The 21205-nt window shown below is 42.4% G+C and overlaps 1 protein-coding gene across 1 annotated transcript; it reads left to right on the forward strand.

Annotated features, from left to right (window-relative positions):
- Positions 1 to 1058: 1058 nt before the first annotated feature.
- Positions 1059 to 19362, forward strand: AS3MT (arsenite methyltransferase; the record flags this gene model as incomplete). Its single annotated transcript, XM_081105229.1, is given in 10 exon segments — positions 1059 to 1136; positions 1867 to 1985; positions 2967 to 2997; positions 2999 to 3008; positions 3011 to 3063; positions 3775 to 3837; positions 5751 to 5828; positions 8732 to 8861; positions 17900 to 17977; positions 19118 to 19362. Coding segments are annotated over 8 exon segments (555 nt in total). The 3' UTR covers positions 8855 to 8861; positions 17900 to 17977; positions 19118 to 19362.
- Between the last annotated feature and the right edge of the window lie 1843 nt (positions 19363 to 21205).

A 21205-nucleotide genomic window follows, 5' to 3' on the forward strand; every position in this document is an offset into this window, starting at 1 on the left:
TCCTGTCCACTGTTCCTGTGTATCTAGGATAACATACCTTTAAATGTCAGAGTAATTTTCTTTTCTTAAAGCCACAACTGCAGGCACCAGAACCCCTCATTGATACCATGTTTCCTGCATTCCATCTCTATCTACTGTAAACGTTCATTATTAAGTATCCTGTACCCACCAATGTCAAAGCAGTGTGTGTTTCTCCATTTTGCTTTTTATCTATTCTAGTGATTTCCTCACTTTGCTTTCTCCTGCCTCCTTAATCTACCACCAATGGATTTCAGGTACCTTCCTTATGTTCTCATCTTTGATTCTAAATTCATAGAAGAAACTCAGAACTGCTATTCTCCCCTGGTCAGTGTGGCTCAGTTGGTTGAACTTGTCCCATGCCCCAAAAGGTCTCTGGTTCGATTCCCCATCAGGGTGTGTGCCCGGGTTACAGGCTCGAGCCCCAGTAGAGGACATGCAGAAGGCAGCCAATTGGTGTTTCACATCAGTGTTTCTCTTTCCCTCTCCCTTCCTCTTTTTCTAAAATCAATAAAAACTTTTTTTTTTTTTAACTGTCACTTTCAAGAGTATTTTCCCAATCCATTGAGATCTTGCTTCTGGGCATGTCCTCAAAAACTTGGCTCAAATAAACTCTTATAAAACTTTTCTATAGGTTTGGGTATCTTTTCCTTGACAGGGGCTTATAGTACAAAAGGGCAAGAAGAAACATTTCTGGGCAAGAGAACTGTTCCAAGAATTCTCTAGTACACTAAAGAAAGGTGAATTTTACTGAATGTAAATTATATCTCAATAAACCTGACTTTAAAAAATAGATTGAGAAAAAGTGACTTCATCCCCCAAATGGACAAAGATCATTATATATGTGGTTGCTCATGTACGTCAGATATGAAGTTTATAAAATGAGAATCACAGTGAGCAATAAAGGAATATAGAAATTAATAATAATAACTTCTGTGGTTGGAAAGACTAAAGACAGCCAAGATGACATTGGGCCAGCAGAGACTGCGTTGGAGCGTCAAGCTGCAAGCCATCCAGGGCTCAAGCCTGCCTCCCCTGTGATGGGGCCTTGGGTGGGCTCAGTCTCTGGAGCTGGCTGCGGGGAACTCGAGTCCTGGAGTCCGGAGACCAAGGAGACAGTGAGTGTGCTGCCCCTTGCCTTCTGGCCCCGGGCCCCAAGTCCCTTCTGACCCTTCCTCCACCACCCCCACTAACTCGGGCCTACCATCTCCCTTTTTTTAAAAAAAAAAAAATATATATATTTTATTGATTTTTTACAGAGAAGAAGGGAGAGAGATAGAGAGTTAGAAACATCAATGAGAGCGAAACATCGATCAGCTGCCTCCTGCACACGTCCCACTGGGGATGTGCCCGCAACCCAGGTACATGCCCTTGACCAGAATCGAACCTGGGACCCTTCAGTCCGCAGGCCGACGCTCTATCCACTGAGCCAAACCGGTTTCGGCATACCACCTGCCTTTTAACCCACCTTTTTATCGCAGTGCACCTCTTCTACACCCTCTTCTTTCAGCCACCATTTCCCCATCCAGGCAATGCCCCCATCCTCCCCCTCCCCCAACCTCCAACCACCACACTCCAGCCAGGTTCTGGAAGGACTTGCAGCTGAGAGCAGTAGGGAATGATCAGAGGTAGAGCCTGGGCTGAGTGGGAGCCCTAGGCCTGGCCCTAAACCTAACCCTAACCCCAGGACTGGGGCAGAGCAGAGTCTGGGCTTAGAGCTTTGCGGAGAGCAAAGGCTGGCTAGGCCTGGATGGGTGGAGTCGGGTGGTGGTGTGCACACACCAGTTTCAGTATTTCTTCTCTCTCCCCATCTCACCCCACCCTTTGCCCTTGGGTCAGACCTACTAGAGGCAGGTGCTAAAGAAATCCGCAGACTTCCAGCCCAAGGCCTGTGTCACTGCAGCCAGGTGGGTCCCCAAGCACATCTGGACAGCTCTGCAGAATTTCCTTGAGGAAGTAGCCCTGAGGTAGAGTGCTCTGTGCTTCCTCCTTGGAGACGCCAGACAACAGCTTAATTTCTCAAAAAATAATTATGCTGGTCTCTAGAGAAGTAATCCATCTCCTCCAATCCATCCTGCCTGCCGTGTCTATCATAGAACTGATCATTACAGCACTGATCATCTTACTGCTGTTTGAGAATTCCCAGTGACTCCCCCACTCCCCCCTTTACTCACAGGATACATTCACACTTCTTGGAGCTGACATTCAAGACTGTCCAGTATTTTGGCTCTCCCTTCCTAACCAAGCTTGGTTCCCTCTGACACACTATACTACTCTAGCCAGACCTTTCCCTTCCTCCTGCTGTCAGAACTGCCAGGATGACTTCTGCCTGCCAGCATGCAGTTATCAAGCTGGAATGCCCCCCCTCTCCTTTCTACCTTCCAAATCCTGCCCATGCAATACTTCACTGATGTCCTACCTACTTTGTGAAGCTTTCTCCAATCCTTGAGCACCACCTTCCCCAAATCACTGTAGGACTGACTGCCTGTGCCACTCAGTTTGTCTATAAATCATGGAAAACATTTTATTTGCTCATGGTTTACCACCCCAGTTAAATACATCTAGGGGACAGATCTCAGCCTACATTTATGCTTCAATAACTAGTACAGCTCTGGATTTGCATTAGATGCTCAGCTAATGCCTAAATGTATTTATTCAACAAATATTTTAGATGGTTTATTTGTCTTAGTACCTGGCACAGTGCCCAACAATACAATAGTAAAAAAGAGTCTCACCTTCATGGTGCTTCCAGTTTAGTGGGGGAGATTAAATACCTAAATTGAAATTGAATGAATGATGGAAGGAAAAAAAGGGAGGGAGGAAGGATTTATAAGATTTAGTGGCTCCACATCTTCTAGTCTCTAGAGGGGAAAAAAATACGTGTGTATGTACTTTCTGTTTCCCAGGTATTATGGCTGTGTTCTGGTCATCCATCAAAACTGATGGATTTTGGACCTGGCTAGTGAAAGTGGCAGAGATTTGCTATGTGCTTAAATGATTTATGAGAAAGGGCATGTTACTGGAATTGACATGAGAGAAGATCAGGCGAGACAATGATTTGGAGGAAAAAATTATCAAAAGCATTCTTTTGAGATAAAGTTTTTTTCTATGTGACTCTTTAAGGTTTTAATAAGGCAGCTAAATGACAATGCTTATTTGTGCCACTCATGCTTTCTGTCCTGGGAGCTGAGGACTTTGGCCATTAGGGGCTCTTCTGGGAGAACAGATTTTCTTTTTTTTTTTTAAAAAAAATATTTTTATTGATTTTAGAGAAGAAGGGAGAGAGAGAAACATCAATGATGAGAGAGAATCATTGATCAGCTGCCCCCTGCACACCCCACACTGGGGATTGAGCTGCAACCCAGGCATATGCTTTGACCGGGAATTGAACCACGATCACCTAGTTCATGGGTCGACGCCTTACCACTGAGCCACACTGGCCAGGTGAGAGCCAGAGGTTTGATCTAGTATATGAATATCATGATGACCCAGTGGAGTCTGCTCTTTTCTTCTGCCATCTGTCCTGCAAGATTTTGTTAATGAATGAAGAGCTTATTCAAGCAAAAATCAGGTATTGAGCTCCATTGAGTTGTCCCAGGCTGGAGCACATCCTACGTGCCCAGAGAAGCCATGTATCCTTATCCAAAATAGTCAGGGGGAAGTATATTCCATTAGTAAAAGGAAATTTTGAGGGGGGGGGGGAACCAGTGTATTTAAAAAATGCTAATTATCAAACCTATATTTTTCTTTTCTTAGGTAGAAGTGGCGAAAAAGTATATTGAATATCACTTGGAAAAATATGGCTTCCAGGCACCCAAGGTGACTTTTGTTCATGGCTGCATAGAGAAGTGGGGAGAGGCTGGGACCAGAAATGAGAGTTATGATGTTACGATGTAGGTCTCTCCTTACTGTTATGAATGTAGCCCATTTTCTATCGAACACACAAATGTCACCATTTGTGACAGTTTTTGCTGAACTGACTCTCATGTGGGGCGATAAACTAAACCTGGCATGGCTTAATGTAGAGGAAGAGCTGGTCTGGTCCAGAACACACTAGCCCAAGAGAGAACTTACTTTCACTTAACCATCAACCAATGAGCCCAAGAGACCAGCAAGACCACTGAGTCTGCCCAGACAATGCACACTGACCTGTTATCTTTAATATTATTTTCATAGCAAATTACAGAATTCTGTGCTTCTCTTTTTTTCTGTCAAGTCATGCCCAAGTGACAATCTTAGTAAACTGCCTGAAGGAACTTCGTCTGTTTACAGGTGGGATAAGAAATGGAGACATCTGGCCCCAGGTTATTTTTTGCCTGGTAAACATCAGGGCAGAAACAAATAGAAAAATGCCTGAAATTTTTTTCCTGCACTCACTGTTTGCTGAAAGTTTACTGATATTTTAAACACTCTGTTCACCTCTCTTATCTTGGGAAAATAGTTGAGCTTGGGGAAGAGAGGAGGAAAGATTATTGTAGGATCCAGACCTCCATACTGTTGAAATTAGCTAAATAAAATCTCAAAATGACTGCTAACTCATGTGCCTGAGATTTAAGCACAATATTGAGAAAAACATGTTGTTTTAAAAGTACATGCTAGCATTACAAAAAGTTGTATACTTTTTAAAGGAAAAGAGTTTATGAATACTATTGACTTCTTCTGATAGTTATACAACCTTGAGTTGCAGTTGTTTCAATTTGGCTCAAAATCTAGGTGACCTGAGTATCCTTATTCAGGAGAGGGACACTCTTGCCCTCCCTGTTAGGTAGGGGACTGAAAAAGAAATCTTGGCACTTCGCTAAAAAATATTTATACTTTTCCTCCCACCTTCTAAGTCAGTGGTTCTCAACCTTCTGGCCCTTTAAATACAGTTCCCCATGATGTGACCCAACCATAAAATTATTTTCGTTGCTACTTCATAACTGTAATGTTGCTACAGTTATGAATCATAATGTAAATATCTGATGTGCAGGATGGTCTTAGGCGACCCTTGTGAAAGGGTCGTTCGACCGCCAAAGGAGTCGCAACCCACAGGTTTAAAACCACTGTTATAAATTCTTCCAGGCTGGGCTAATCATCAAATTAACAGAGACAGATTAACAGGAGAACATCAGGTTTTTAATACCTGCGAATGGAGGATTCACATAGGCATGTGAAGGGAACCAGTTTAGCCATTCAGAAGCTGCTTTTGGGATATTGATTTTTAAGGTGTTTAATAAGAAACAAGACTCAGAAAGAACCTTCGACCTCCCTGCTTTCCTGCCAAAGAAAAGATTCAGACAGAGAAACCTGTTTCAGGAAGGAAAACTTAGAATGCCACTTTAGCCTAATTTGAATTAAGTGTCGTAAACAAGGCTTCAGGCAGGTGCAGGTGCCTGTTAGCTAGATACCCGCTGTGTTCCATTGTTTTTGAGTCGTCTAGCAAGAATTTTCCTGTCATGTCTGCTCCTGGTAGGTTTCTCTGTCTGAATCTCTTGGGCAGGAAAGCGGGGAGGTCAAAGTGTCCTTCTGAGTCTTGTTTCTTAATAAACAGCTTAAAATCAATATCCCAAAAAGACAGCTTCAGGATGGCAAAACTTTGATCCTTTCGTTCACACGGGGTCAGTTCAAGCACTTCCATCCCCCCACCCCCTGCATTTGTTTTTAAAATGGACGTTATCCCTTCATTCCTTTCTTTGCTATCTGGGATAAATGTAATCTTAACCTTGTTTGGACGAATTCTGCTGTTTCAGCATGATGGGAAGCTATATTTCAGTGACGTCTCTGCTAGCCTTGAATTGCCAGAAGAAAGCAGGACACAGTTTTCTGGGGTAGGTGTCTTTTTGTTTTGTTATGTTTTGTTTTAAGGCAGATACGTATTCATATTCAGAGCTCCGTTCTGCTCACCGCCAGGGTGAGGCTTTGTGATGTGGGAACATGTGGATTAGGTCAGGAGGTTTAGGTTCCATTTCTCTTCTGCCTCTCAAAAGTGGCATGACCTTGGAAAATTAATGTCCTTGAGTCGTCTTCTAAACTGTAAGATGTAGATAATTTACAATCTGCTGATAGGGCTTTTATGAAAATTAAACGGGATAAATAATGTGGGAAACACTTTGAAAACTGTAGTGTGGAAATGAGGGCTACTGTCCCAGCACTGATGCCCCTAATCCCCTTATGTTCTCACCATTGTGGTTTCTTCCTTTACTGTCATATGTGTGTGGTCTGTCTGACTATGAAATCAAAAGTTCTTACTTTAATAATGTGAACATTTTTCTTATTATAACATAATAAGTGAATATTGTTAAAATGTTGGAAAAATACAAAAAGTAAAAGACCATATTACTACGAATCATATAGCCAGCAATAACCTCTTTACCATTTTAATATATATCCTTTCACGTGTTTTTTTCTCTGTGTACTTAATAAGATTGGGAGCATGCTATGTATAGAACTTAGTATTCTAATTTTATTTAGCATATTTCCTAAACCTAAACATTTTTTAAAGTTTTATTTATTAAACTGGGGTTGCGGGCTTGATCCCCAGTGTGGAGCGTGCAGGAGGCAGCTGATCAATGATTTTCTCTCATCATTGCTGTTTCTGTCTCTCCCTCTCCCTTCCTATCTAAAAATCAATAAAAAAATTATTTAAAAAATAGTAAAGCTTATTTAGAGATTGCTCTAAGAAATGGTAAGTTTGTAGTTGAGAAAGTTTAATCAAACATAAGAGACAAGAATCCCAGAGCCAAAAACCCCAAAAGTTCTTGTTTGGCCACGATTACCAGCGTGCATCAAGCCCACGTAAGCATAGGAGACACCTGTAGAGTGGAGGAGTGATTTACGTTCTTTGCTTTATTAAATTCTTGAGCTCTCTCCTATTGTTACTCTTCCCTTTTTCTAAGACAATGATTTTTTGGAAGGTAGAGAAATTTGACTTCTGACTTAGTCCATCTGGTATTTCACAAATGTGTCTTTGCTATTTTGAAATTCTTGGGAGTTCATTGATTATAAAACCTTGCTGATTGGAATCAGTGTTTATTTTGAAATGTTTTCAACATTCTAACTCTCCTGTAGCCTGGTTTCCTGAATACCGGCGTACACAAGCTGTCAGGAGATTACAGTTACAAGCAAAGGGAGTCTTTCCTCCAGCCACAACATTCCTGGGAACTCTGGCTTCTACAGAAAAACATTTCCTTCCAGCATAGCTGTTTTTGCTCTCCCTCCTGGTGTGCATGTGGGCTGCGTAAAGGAGGGCCCTTGACCTCAGATATGGCTTGTAACATTCTTCATATTTGGACTGGTTTTTATCCCAGCAATCTCCTTCCTATTCTGCCTTCTTTATTTCCGCTTGCACATGTGCCAATGTCTTTAGAGCAGTTTCAAGTTTTTGAAATGGGAATAATTGACACTGAAGGAAGATTTAGAGAATGAAGCAGCTGGTGTATCCTAGAAAAATAACCTTGTGTTCTTGGGGGAAGACACTCATATCTTTTTTATGGCAAACCTTTATGATAAACCCTCCAGCACAGTGTGGGCAGGTGGCGCAAGGGACTTGGCTCATGCTTACAGCTTCCCATTAGTTGCTGCAGCAGAGAGGAATGCAAGCTGCTGCCTCTTTTTAACAGTCCTTTCCCCCCCTTTTTTCCCCTTTCTTCTCTTACCGCCAGACTAGCACCCAGCAGGGGTCTCCAAGCCAGGTAGACCTCTTCATTTTAGAGAGGTGGAAACTGGGCCATAGAGGCAAGGTAAGTTACTGCAGTAAAGGGAGTGGGTCAAAAGACTGCCCTTCATGAATGTAAGGTCTGTGCCTGTCGTGTCCACCCTTCTGTTTGCAGTGACCAACAATAAATAGTAAGAGTGTAAATACATGTTTAATGAATTCATTTTCTTTCTTTTTTTAATATATATATTTTTATTGATTTCAGAGAGGAAGGGAGAGGGAGAGAGAGATAGAAACATCAATGATGAGAGAGAATCATCGATTGGCTGCCTCCTGCATTCCCCTCACTGGGGATGGAGCCCACAACCTGGGCATGTGCCCTTGACCAGATTTGAACCAGGGACCCTTCAGTCCACAGGCTGACGCTCTATCTACTGGGCCAAACCGGCCAGGGCTAATGAATTCATTTTCATTACTTAAGGTGGCTTGTACATGCTCTTGATTTTCGAACTCTGTGCCAGGTTTTTCACTGGCCCCACTGGCACTGGCGTTGGAGGTGAAAGGAGGAAAAATAAAGATTGCCATTTTGTCTTTTGAAAACTCCACTGACTCTGCCCTGAGATCTTGCTGGCCCTTGTTGGCAGTCTCAGCACCTGCAAACCATCCATTGCTAATGATGGCCCTGGTATGTAGGACTTGCCTTCTTATCTTGCACATGGTTCTGGTTCTGAAGATTAGAGAAGAAACTTCAGCATTGCAGTATCTCAGGTCCTAAAGGCTAAAAGGCACATACAAATGGGAACCCTACAAAACAAAGCAAAATAAACTCTCCTGGCCAACAGGGACTGCCTTTAAGAAGCTTTGGATGAAGTTCACCTTGGAAGTGGTAAGAACTTGATTCAAAATCTTCAGAGAAGGACAGCCACCTTTATAGCTGAATGACTGATACTATTTCCAGGACCTCAAGCAATTGGAAAAGATTATCTCCCTTTTAGGTAAATCAAACGGAAATATTAGTGTCTGGGTCCATCAAAACACCTTTAACTTGTCCTTCCATTTTGGGTTGCCTTTTTACAGGATCACATCACAGAGCCATTCAAGCTTGCAGAAAAGTCTGACAATGCAAAGTCCGATTGTTCCCCTGATGAGGCTGCTGAGGCACAAAGAAAAGCTCCTGCGAAGACGTTGGCTGGACGCTAAGGAATGAGTTACGTATGTCTTTTAATGTGCTCTTCCCATAGCACAGACCATAAGGAAGAATAAATGGCAAAAAGTCACCAAATTCTAGACTTGATAAAAACAAATGAAATCTTTTTAGATGTTAACGAAGGGTTCACAGCAAATCACCTAAACACTAGGTAAGCAGTTTTTCTCCATCTTAAGTAATTCAAAGTTCTGGTGCCACTTAGTGGTCAGAAGTGGAACTGAGCAGTGTTAAGGTTTGGCCAACGGGCAAGCCAGGCTCCAGAAATAACAATTGTCAGGGAGTCTCAGGAAAAACATATTCCTTCTGACCTGCAGAGCACCTTTTGGACTTTTCAGCTTATTTGCTCATTAAATAAAGCTCCTACTGAAATTGGGCTAATCGTGCCAAAAGATTGCCAAATCAGGTTTGGTAGCAGTGCTCTTGGGTTAAATGGTCTTTTAAAGCAAACACTTTTAAAAAATTGGCAGTTGAATGAAGAAAACAAATGAACGATACATTTCTTTGATCTCAGTTCACCCTAATGTATGACAACATACTGACTATAGTAAATCCTAACTAGATTAGGAAAAGAGTTTGATAATTTTTAAAAGAAGAGCTAGGTGATTGGTGGGTTTTCTTTTCCTTTACAAAGTACCTTAAGAAAGTATTAGATTTAGTCCTAGTTTCCATAGTTAAAGAAGATTGAGGAATATTTCAAGGCTGACTACACTATTAGAGAATAGGAAAGCTTCAAGAATGCTTAAATAAATTGAAGGCTAGATGTATTTGAAGACTCTGTCAGAGGACACAGAAAGATGACAAACCAGGGATCGTTTAAGCCATGATCCCTGCCACCAGGAGCTCATAGTTCATTTTTTTTTTTTAATATATTTTATTGATTTTTTACAGAGAGGAAGGGAAAGAGATAGAGAGCTAGAAACATCCATCAGCTGCCTCCTGCACATCCCCCACTGGGGAAGCGCCCGCAACCCAGGCACATGCCCTTGACCGGAACCGAACCCGGGACCCTTCAGTCCGCAGGCCAACGCTCCATCCACTGAGCCAAACCGGTTTTGGCCATAGTTCATTTTTAATAACAACTTCAAGTGAAGAAGAGTTTTAATAAGAAAATTTCAACCCATTGCTCTGAGCTCAGTGCACAGACCCCAGGGGGAGTCGGCATGTCCCGAGAGCTTTTTATTATAGGGACATGAGAATTTTCAGACTTTGTAAAATTTTTGGATGGATTCTACAGGGACAGCTGTTAAAAATGGAGAAATTCTCAGGTTACTAAGTGTGTTCGGCCTTAGACCCTGACTTACTACTACTGACCAAGGGAAGTACTGGATGATATCTTTTAAGCCCTCTTTGTGTCTGTGACCTGATTCTAAGCAGTTCTTTCTTGGCTTTATAGTTCATTATTTCCCCAGGCACAATGTGTGTTAGTTAGGATGGTACAGCTGGGATTAAGCATCCTTCACTATCCATGAGCACAAGGTGGTCCTGCTAGAGAGGAAATGAAAAGAAAGAGTGTCCTGGTTATTTGGCTTATTAGACTCTTCCAAATTTAGGGGAAGGAGGTATTAGCCATTTACTTGTCATTCTGAACTCTGTTACCCCCAAAAGACATCGAGTGATAAGATTGGGCTGGAAAATAGAGATTCACGTTGTCCTTTTCCTAAGAATAACATGTTTTATACATTATGTTCCAACAAAATGTACATCTTAAGAATTGTATTTGACTTATAATCTAGAAAGGACATGTATTAGACAATATAAAATTAAAATATGCGTTTTGCTCAGAAAACTGGCATAAATAGTTAAATATTTAAAATAGGTGAAAGAGACAACTAGGAATGTGCAATCCTTATAAAAGAGCAAACCTCTCCTTCAAGGATGAGAGGCAGCCGGCCGGCGTGGCTCAGTGGTTGAGTGTTGACCTATGAACCAGGTCAGTTTGATTCCCGGTCAGGGCACTTGCCTGGGTTGCAGGCTCAATCCCCAGTGTGGGGCGTGCAGGAGGCAGCCAATTGCTGATTCTCTCTCATCATTGATGTTTCTATCTCTCTCTCCCGCCCTCTCATAAATCAATAAAAAAATATATATTTTTAAAAAAGAAAAGAATGAGAGGCAGTATGGAGTGCTGATTAAGAGCAAAAATTTGAAGCCTTTAAAGTTCCGTTTTCCTTTCAACTCTGCCACTTAGCATTTTGGCCTTGAGAAAATTATTTCACATCCCTATGCCTTTATTTCCTCATTTGTATGAAGTTCTTTGAAAGAGTGCATGGCCCATGGTTTATGTTATTGCTCATTTAGCTCTAGATGGTTGCTATTAGCATGTGATTGATGCCTCTTGCTGCCCGATCATGGTGTAGCTCTTTCGACAACAGGCAACTTTCCCCCCAACATTTTATTTGGACAGTTTTCAAATATACAGAAGAGCTTAAAGAACTGTAATGAGCCCACTTGGAGTGGCTCAGTTGGTTGGAGTGTCGTCCTGTGCATTGAAAGGTTGCTGGTTCGATTCTGGTGGTCAGGGCACATACCTAGGTTTCGGGTTCGATCCCTGGTCAGAGCACGTACTGAAGCCGATTGATTTTTTTTTTTTTCCTCTCTTTCTCTCTCTCCTTCCTCTTTCTAAGCATGTCCTCTGGTGAGAATTAAAAAACCAAAAGGAATTTACCCACCACCTAGATTACACACTTCTTAACCTTTTGCAATCTGTTTATACATTTCAACATATTTACTAACATTAGAGATACAGAAACAGGGGTCAATTCTTTCCTAGGCATAAGCCCTTTCCAAAGATATTGGATTTAAAGGGTTTAAGGAGCAAATTTTCTCCTAATTGATTATTGTATCAAAATAGTATTTTCAGTGCTTCATTATCACCGAGGGAGGGTTTATTTAAAAGTCATGGAAACCTGCAGAGACTTTTCAGCTTATCTACATGAATAGGCCCAGCAGTGGCCTGAACAGGACCCCCATTCCCACCTCCAGCACCTCCAGCCATGCATAGCTGAAAAGGGCATGGCTCTTTGCCAAGTCAGTAGCAGAACCTGCTCCTCTGGTTGATTCTTGGCCTTTCCTTGAATGGCTCCAAGGAAGCAGCCAAAATAGTCAGTAATTCTGCTTTATTAGGCTGGGAGGTTGACTAAACTCATCTGACAAAGATTGTGAACTTATCCATCCATTATTTCATTTTCTCACTGAATATTAATTAAATACCTACTTGAATGTCTCAGGCACTGTCCTAGGCAAGTTTCACTAACAATGGAATATTATGAACCCTGTGGGGCAATGGGACAAAAATAGTTAAGCATATTTTCTAAACTTTGTTGGCATCTGTCCTAACTTCTGTGATTTGCCAAGTTTCTTCAACCACACACCACAATTTGGGTGAAAACAAGGCTTCTTTTGTAGACCCTGCCCAAGAGTCAGTAGAGGGAAAACACACTAGATTATAAAAATCTAGTCTTTTGCAAATAGGAAGCTGCAATTAAAAATCCTGATAGTCACCTATGACTTGAGCTTTACTGCGTCATTCCAGTCTCTTTTCAACTGCTGATCCTGCGATTCCTGTAAGCACGCCTCCCACTGAGGTTAATGGGAGTGTTATGTGAACGTAAGTTTTGTACTTAATCTTCTCCCCGCTGAGTGAGCCTTGCTTGTCTTGGACTGACTACCATCCCGATCCCCTTCCCCAACGTGAACACGCCTCTCCTTTCATGTAGCAGAGCCACGGGGCATTGGTAGGCTCCAGGTGAGAGGAAAATACATTTGGAACAAAAAGTGTTCTGCCCTTATGCTTCTCCATTGCCGCATCTACATTGTCCAGAAGCCAGAGAGAATCAAATCAACAACGTCTGGTAAGCCAGACTGGTGTCTACTAACTTTGAAAACTAGGCCTAAAGCCACAAACCTTCTGGTCATTCTTGGAATGAAAAAGGAGGCAGGAGACAGAAAGCCGGGCTCCTTCCTAGACTGGGCTCTGCTGCTGAGCTGGTCACTCGCCCATAAGAAACTCATTCACCTACTTGAGGGTTCACGTTCCCTATTGTAAAACGCGGGTGTTCCCTTCCAGGCTCAGAAGCAGATTGATGTGGTGTAGGTTCTGGAGAGGTCGCAGAGTTTTAAAAATTGTTTGGACTAGTTGCCCACATGTATAAATCAGAAGGCTTCTCATAAAATATGAATTGCTGGCTTCTCTTGAAAAACTGGAAATGCTGGCATCACTGACGCTGAATTTCTGCCACAGCTGTCACGGCCAGCGTGAGTAATGGCTTCCCCTTCCAGCAGGACATGTCCCTTTAGACAATTTGTCCCCATCCCCACCCAGTCGACTTTTCTGACCTTCTGAGTTTGTGGCCCTGTTTTAGGATCAGAATTAGCACAGTTTAATCCAATTTACAAATAATTTTTTTTATAGTTCAAATGATGGCAGGTCAATGGCTTACTCTATGATTCTGACATATATTTAATTCATTACAAGCAGAAGCCAAGAAGGGCACGTGGAGCTTTGCAGGGAATGCTCGCAGGAGGGAACCAAAGATGCTGGGCTGCTTATGGTAATTTGACATTAACTCAGAGCCTAATTGTGTCAGGTGAGGTGGCCTGGACAGTTTATCTTCTGTCCCCAGAGTTAACAAGCTTCCATCACATAAGTTTCTTTGTGAATATTAAATGAGTATCCTCTGGAAAGCAAATCCTCAAAAGGTCAAGTTGCTAAAGAGGAAAGGTTTGCACAGCAAGGGCAGGAGGACTTGTGTGGCTTCTCAGCTCAGTAGTAAATCTTTTACTAACTGTCCTTATTGTCTTTTTCTTATTGCCTTATTATTCCTTTCAATTGGGTAGAACTAGGCAAATATTGTGAAGGAGGTATTTTTATTTTTGCTTTTAAATAATAACAGAAGTCCATGAAGTGGATGCAATCCTTTAAAAATGGTAATTTCTCATGGTAATGAGGAAGATTCATTGTGATAGGAACCAAACCAAATGGCCCAAGTTGTTTCTTTACTGAAAATAATTTCCTCACATCTCCCTCACAATGCTGTGTTTCTCTAACTTTCCAGAAGAGAAAACCAAGGCTGAGGCTATTTAAGTGACTTGCATGATGGGAGGACCGTGAGTGTTAGAATCAAGACTAGAACTAGGCCTTCTGACTCCTCGCTGTTGTATTATAGGGTTTGTCCTTGCTCTTCTTTTTTTTGTTTTTTTTGTTAATCCTCACCTGAGGGTATTTTTCCATTGATTTTTAGGGGCTGTGGAAAAGAGAGGGAAAGACAGAAACATCGATGTGAGAGAGACACATTGATTGGTTGCCTCCTTCACACACCCCAACCAGGGCCTGGGCTGGGGAGGAGCCTGCAACCAAGGGAATTGAAACTGGGATGCTCTATCCACTGAGCCAAACTGGCTAGGGCTGTCCTTGCTCTTCTTACTGGAATTCCTAAATTTAAAAAAAATATAGAAATAAAAAGGGAAATAGTATAACAGTAAGGATAATGGTTATATCTAAGGTGGAGGAGAGGAGTGTGATCTGAAAGTGATAAATAGGGGTTTGCTTGATTAGGGGGCAGTTCCTTTATCATTGTAAATTATTATAAAGTGAACCTAATCTTTGCCTGGGACTGTTCCAGTTTAAGGCATAAACTAGGTTAATTATTAATAGTACATTTTTTTCACTCTCAAATGGGCTTTGTTTTAGGTGATAAATTATATGGTGAGTTTTTTTTTATTTTATTATATTCACTAGTGGCCCGGTGCACGGATTTGTGCACCGGTGGGGTCCCTTGGCCTGGCCTGCAGGGATTGGGCTGAAATCAGGTCTCCAACATCCCCCGAGGGGTCCTGGATCCCTGGAATCTGGCTCTCTCCTCCCTGGTTCCAGGTGTGTCACCCTAGAACCGCAGCTCAGCAGCTCCTGCGTTGAGTGTCTGCCCCCTGGTGGTCATTGTGCATCATAGCTACCGGCCAGTTGGCCAGTCGCCGGTTGCTTAGGCTTTTGTATATTAGTATATACATGTTTTATGCACTTTTATGTATGTTTATTATATCTCAAAAAATTTTTAATTTTAAAAAAATATCAGGAAGTCTGACCTATGATTAGGAGTCTGAGAAACCTATGTTTGATCTAAGATTCATGATTGCTGTACAGACCACAGTGTTAGTAGCTATGACTCAGGTGTGGACTTCCTAGACATAGGGTATGGTGTCCCCTCTTGGTTTTCTTTGGCTGGAGAGTTATCTCTGTTTCTTTGTCTTGAGAAGTGGTGTATCCTTTAGTCCTAATTGTGTCAGGCGAACGTGATAACCACTACACTACGGAAACCTTTAGTCCTAATTGTGAATATGAGAAAGTGCTTTGTAAACCATGGCAGGAGTTTCCTAAATACCTAAATGGCAGGGCTCCAGCATCAGTGCACTGGTGTCTGTCAGTTAATCTTCCTATAATAGAGCTCTTCTACTTAGAAGTTTTATAGTTTCTTAATGCCTACAGAATGAGATCTAAACTCCTAAACTTGGCATTCAAACCACCACCCACCAACACCAACCAACTTTCCAACATTATTCTTGCTATTCTTCTTCAGGGAATATATAGGACCAAGTTCAGCCACATGGTGTTCCAAAAATGCTGCTCACTTTCCAACCTCACCCTTCTTTTCATCAGAATGCCTTTTTCCCTTTCTTCTCTCTCAATCCCTTTGTCATGGATTGAATATTTCTGTCCCCCTCTCCACTCATATGTTGAAGTCTAACCCCAGTGTGACTGTAGTTGGGGATAGGGCCTCTGAGAAAGTAATTAAGGTTAAATGAGGTCATAAGGGTGGATTGGTGTTCTTATAAGAGACACCAGAGAGCTTATACTGTCCACACTCACATTCAGAGGAAAGGCCATGTCTGTGAGCCAGGAAGAGAGCTCTCACCAGGAACAGACCCTGCAGGACCTTGATCTGGGACTTCTGGCCTCCAGAACTGTGAGAAGATAAATTTCTGTTGTTTAAGCCACCTAGCCTATGATATTTTGTTATGGCAGCTCAAGAAGACTAAGATACCCCTCTTCGAATAGCTCTTACATCTGCATATTCGTCAAGGAGCTCAAAAACCATAAAACTTTAAATTCCTCCACTTTATTTGTACTTCTTTTTAAGACATCTGATTTTTTACCCTGTATTATGGAGTTATTTAGTACGTTTCCTAATCTCCTTACAGTACATTTTGGGGGTAACCTCTGATTAAAAGCTATAGCTCTACCATGCCTTAGTACAAAGCTTGACACTTATTAGATATAATGAATTAGTTGATATATAGTACATATCATATAATACATATTAATTAAATGATTGAATGAATGAATAAAGGACAAAAAATAGGGAGAGAAATAAGATACAAATTTTATTTAAAATTTAAAGAGGAAGCAGAGAATTGAGGTGTGTAGTAATAAATGGGGAGAAATAAGTTAAATCTTCAGGTTAGTGATGTTTAAAAGAAAACAGGCAAATAGGTATCTTAGAGGAACTAAAAATAGATTTTTTTTTCCCACTGAGGTCTGACATACTGTTTATCTATATATGGGGAGTTTGACTTCTTTTTTTTTTTTTTAAATATATATTTTATTGATTTTTAACAGAGAGGAAGGGAGAGAGATAGTTAGAAACATCGATGAGAGAGAAACATCGATCAGCCGCCTCCTGCACATCTCCTACTGGGGATGTGCCCGCAACCCAGGTACATGCCCTTGACCGGAATCGAACCTGGGACCTTTCAGTCCGCAGGCTGACACTCTATCCACTGAGCCAAACCGGTTTCGGCGAGTTTGACTTCTTATTGGAGTAGAATTTTTGCTTCCGCTTCAGAGGATGTAGAAAAAAAGACCAGGGAAATGAAGTCAGCTGGTATTGGGAAACTGGCATTTTATGACTGGAGTCCTAATTATAACTTGAAGCTGTGGTATCAGACCCATGCAAGTCTGAGTCGTATGGGAGGGCTCAGAATTGGCCATTCATATCTGTTCTCTCCGCTGTGGTCCCATTTCTAGTTACCATCCTCCTGCCAGAGTCTCCCTCATCTTCAACCTCTTCCTCACTCCCTGTATGTGGTTTTTAAAATGTTTTTATTGATTTTTAAAGAGAGAGGAAGGGAGAGAGAGAGAGAGAGAGAGAGAGAGAGAGAGAGAGAGAGAGAGAAACATTGATGAGAGAGAGAGAGAGACATCAGTTGACTGCCTCCTGCATGCCTCCTACTGGGGATTGAGCCTGCAACTCAGAAATGTCCCCTGACCAGGAACTGAACAGGTGACCTCTTGGTACATGGGACAATGCTCTACCAACTGAGCCACGCCAGCCAGGGCCTCATATGTGTTTTTAAATTTAGATTATTGAATGGGTAATATTTACACGGTGGGTGTGAGGGAGCCATCCTGCCAATGGCAGGTTGCCCATTACCACTTCTGGCTCTGCCACTCTCAACATTAAAGATGACTATGTAAGTGAAATCTTTCCCTAAAATCACATCCTGGGTTGAGTGCTTTAATCATAATGATAAGGATAATCGAGCTCAGGACCTTTCTTACACCTTTGTCCAGAGCTGAGCTGGAGATTGGAACTGGGATGGACCTGCAGTGGAAAGCACATCCCGGAGTTGCAGGGCATTGCATCAGGAAGATAGGTGTCCTAGAGCAGGGCAAGCAGTGCACTTGTAGCAGCAGAACATTTTCTCTGATATCTCAGCAGGTTAAGGGGGCAGTGAGGAAGGAAGTGGGGAACAGTGCGCTGGGCAGGGTACAGGAGACCTTTTGGGGGCTGGCCAGTGGGAGGTTCAGGATGAGCAGGCTTCCTGGGGCATGAGGTGCTGCCAGGTGTCCTGGGAGAGTGGAAAGAGGTGGCAGAGCCAAAAGTGGCAACGGGCAACCTGCCATTGGCAGGGTGGCTCCCTCACACCCACCTGAGACTCCAGACTCCAGATTCTTGAGGAGCTTGGGCCTTTCTCAGGAGAGGGAGCTTTTCTCTTAATTCTGTCAAGTTCACGTTGTTGTTGTTTTCCTCCTCTTCCTTCCCCAGGTACTATTTCTAGCAAATATCTAGAAAAGGAGGGAAATAGGAAAGCCCAAAACAAGCCTGAAAAGTCCTCAAGAGAAGGTAAATGGCATTGTGGATTATTCTATTTTTGTCACTGTTGCGTTTAGGGGAACAGATTTGAGTCCAGGGAATGTTTGGGTAACTCCAGCATTTGCCCAGTTCCCATTTTCCTCAGAAGACCTTGTGCTTTGGTGCAATTACAATGTCACCGTTGAAGCAATAACTTTGACTATTTTTCCACAACTAGGTGATTTTTTTTTTTTGCGGGGTGGGGGATGCTTCTTTATAAAATCAGAGCTTTATGATGAAAAACAAATGCGGATAGAACCATTTGGTGTTTTACTTGCAGTCTTTTTTATTTTCATATTTAATTATTTATTGTTGAAAGTTTTACATGTCTCCTTTTCCCGCATTGACCTCTCCCCGCCGCCCCCCAGCACATGCCCCCTCCCCCCAGTTATCTGTGTCCTGCTGGGGTCCTGCCCCAGCAGGTCCAGGGGTCCCCAAAGGTGTGGACGGAGTCGGCGAAGAAGAAATGACATGGAGACAGCGTTCAGTTGATCAGCAGCCTAGCCAGGATCTCTAGCCAGGATCTCCAGCCAAGTTCTGGTCTGGATCTCCAGCGAAGTTCTGGTTAGGATCTCCAGCCAGGTTCTGTAGCCATGTTCTCTTGCTAGGTTCTCCAGCCAGGTTCTGTAGCCATGTTCCTTCGCTAGGTTCTCCAGCCAGGTTCTGTCCAGGATCTTTTGCCATATTCTCTCCAGCGAAGTTCTTCTGTCTCTAGGTTCTGTGTAGGTTCTGTGTCTGGGTTCTGTGTCTAGGTTCTGTGTCTTTACTTGCAGTCTTTAACAGCCAACTAAAAGACTTTTAGGTCTGGATGCCATGCCTTCCCAGACCCCTGACTGTGGATCTGGGAGCTTATCCATGCAGACGAGGAAATTGAACAGCCACTCTTCCCTTTAGTATCCAGTGAAGGATTCTGGCCAGAGAGAGGGAAGAGAGAACTAGAGAGAATGTTGGGGAAGGTGTTTGCTAGGAGGTTCTGGCTTTGCCTACATGACTTGCTTAGGGTCAAAGTCAGAACCTACCTATGATTAGATATCCGCAGCAATCATTTTAGCAATCTTGGACCTTCTATAGGTCTTTTGGAGGCAAAATATGCTCAGACTTCAGGTTTTTATTGTGTATTTTTTCTTCCAGATTGAAAAAGTGATCCCTAGAAGAAAATGTCGCCCTTGTCCTCCGTTCATCCAGATGGAGAGGTTGGAAGCCCCTGGAAGTCACTGTAAGCCTGCAGCAGCAGCCCCTCACTGAAGAAAGGGTAACTCCTTCAGCCAAAGCCTCCAAACTTGAAGGCAGATCCCCTTTGCTAAGGAGAAATTACTTGGCTGTACATGACCAATATGATCCCCCTACCCAGTATAAACATTACTCAGCAATCCCCTATATGGTTTGAATTTGGTTTATTTTATATTGTAAATTATATTGTAACATGTCCTGAATTTCTAACTTGCTGGGAAATCCAGTACATTTTTTTTGGTCCTAAATTTGCGATGGAGTCCTGAATTTCTAACTTGCTTCTCAATTGCTGAATGCCACAGTTTCCTGACCATCCTAGGGTTCTCTGAAATGCACAGGAAATGTCTGTAGGTTTAGCAAACTCTCCCCAACCCCGTTCTCCACACTCATCCCAAAAGTGTGCATTCAGCATTTGAAAGCTTTTTATCATCTTCCCTCTCAGCTCCTTAAACACACGTGTACTCACACTTTTTATGAAGTTAAAAGTTTCATTTTCAATCAGCTGACTTCGAAGGAACATATCTATCCTTAACCTTTGTCAGATATTCCTAAAAAGCTCCACTTTTCCCTTCTAACCTTCAATAATGTTATTTTTATAAATGCATTCCAAGTCTGTGAATCCATTTAAAAATATATTTTTATTGATTTCAGAGAGGAAGGGAGAGGGAGAGAGAGATAGAAACATCAATGATGAAAGAGAATCATTGATGGGCTGCCTCCTACATGCCTGCCACTGGGGGTCGAGCCCGCAATCCAGGCATGTGCCCTGGCTGGGAATTGAACTGTAACCTCCTGGTTCATATGTCGACATGCAACCACTGAGCCATGCCTGCCGGGCTGTGAATACATTTTAAAAAAATATGAACGTATTTTTCAATATAGTAGTATGAGAAATAGGGGTAGGAAAGCAGCACCAGAAGCTGAAGGCCTGGAAGCTAGATTGGGACATTACTTTAAATAATCAGAATAAAAATTATTTTATTTCTTTTTTTTTAAAAAAAAATATATATTTTTGCCCTGTCCAGTGTGTTTAGTGGTTAGAGCATTGGCTCATGTACCAAAAGGTTGTGCGTTCCATTCCTGGTCAAGGGCATGCACCTGGGTTGCAGGTTCGATCCCTGGCCCCTGTTGGGAGGCAACCAATGGACGTGTCTCTCTCATATCAACATTTCTCTCTCTTTCCCCCTCTCTCCTCCTTTCCACTCTCTCTAAAAATCAATGGAAAAAATGCCCTTGGGTGAGGATTAATAAAAAAATAAAATTACATGTTTTTAAAATTGATTTCAGAGAGAGGAAGTGAGAGGGAGAGATAGAAACATCCATCGGTTGCCTCCTGCACCAACGCCTACTGTGTATGGAGTCAGCAACCTGGGCATGTGCCCTGACCGGATATCGAACCCGTGACCTCCTGGTGCATGGGATGATGCTCAACTAACTGAGCCAAACTAGCCAGGCTCTTTCATTTCTTTAACAATCTACATATATTGTTTCGAACATCTACCATTGTCATAGGCCCTGATAATATGACAGTGAACAAAACAGACAAAATCCTTGCCCTCAGGAAGCTCAAGTTCTAGTGAAAGAAGACATAATAAGCTAAATTAAGGAAAATAAAACAGAGATGGAGTACAGGGAGTGTTTGTTTACAATTTTAAAAAAAGGTGGCCTTTGGCCCTGGCTGGTGTGGTTGGTTGGAGTATCATCCCATGCACCGAAGGGTCTTGGGTTCGATTCCTGGTCAGGGGACATATCCAGGTTGAGGGTTGGATCCCATGTTAGGGCATGTATGGGAGGCAACCGATAGATGTTTCTCTCTCACATCGATGTTTCTCTCTCTCTAAAAATCAATTTACAAAAACAAACATATCCTCAAAAAAAAGAAAAAGAAAAAGTGGCCTTTGAGTAGTCTTAAAGGAGGTGAACCGAGGGGCTATGCTGGCATCTGAGGGGAGAGAGTCCCAGGCACAGGAAACAACAGCAAGTGCACAG

The sequence above is a fragment of the Myotis nattereri genome, assembly GCF_964212035.1.
Source record: "Myotis nattereri genome assembly, chromosome: 13".
In the NCBI taxonomy this organism is placed as follows: Eukaryota; Metazoa; Chordata; class Mammalia; order Chiroptera; family Vespertilionidae; genus Myotis; species Myotis nattereri.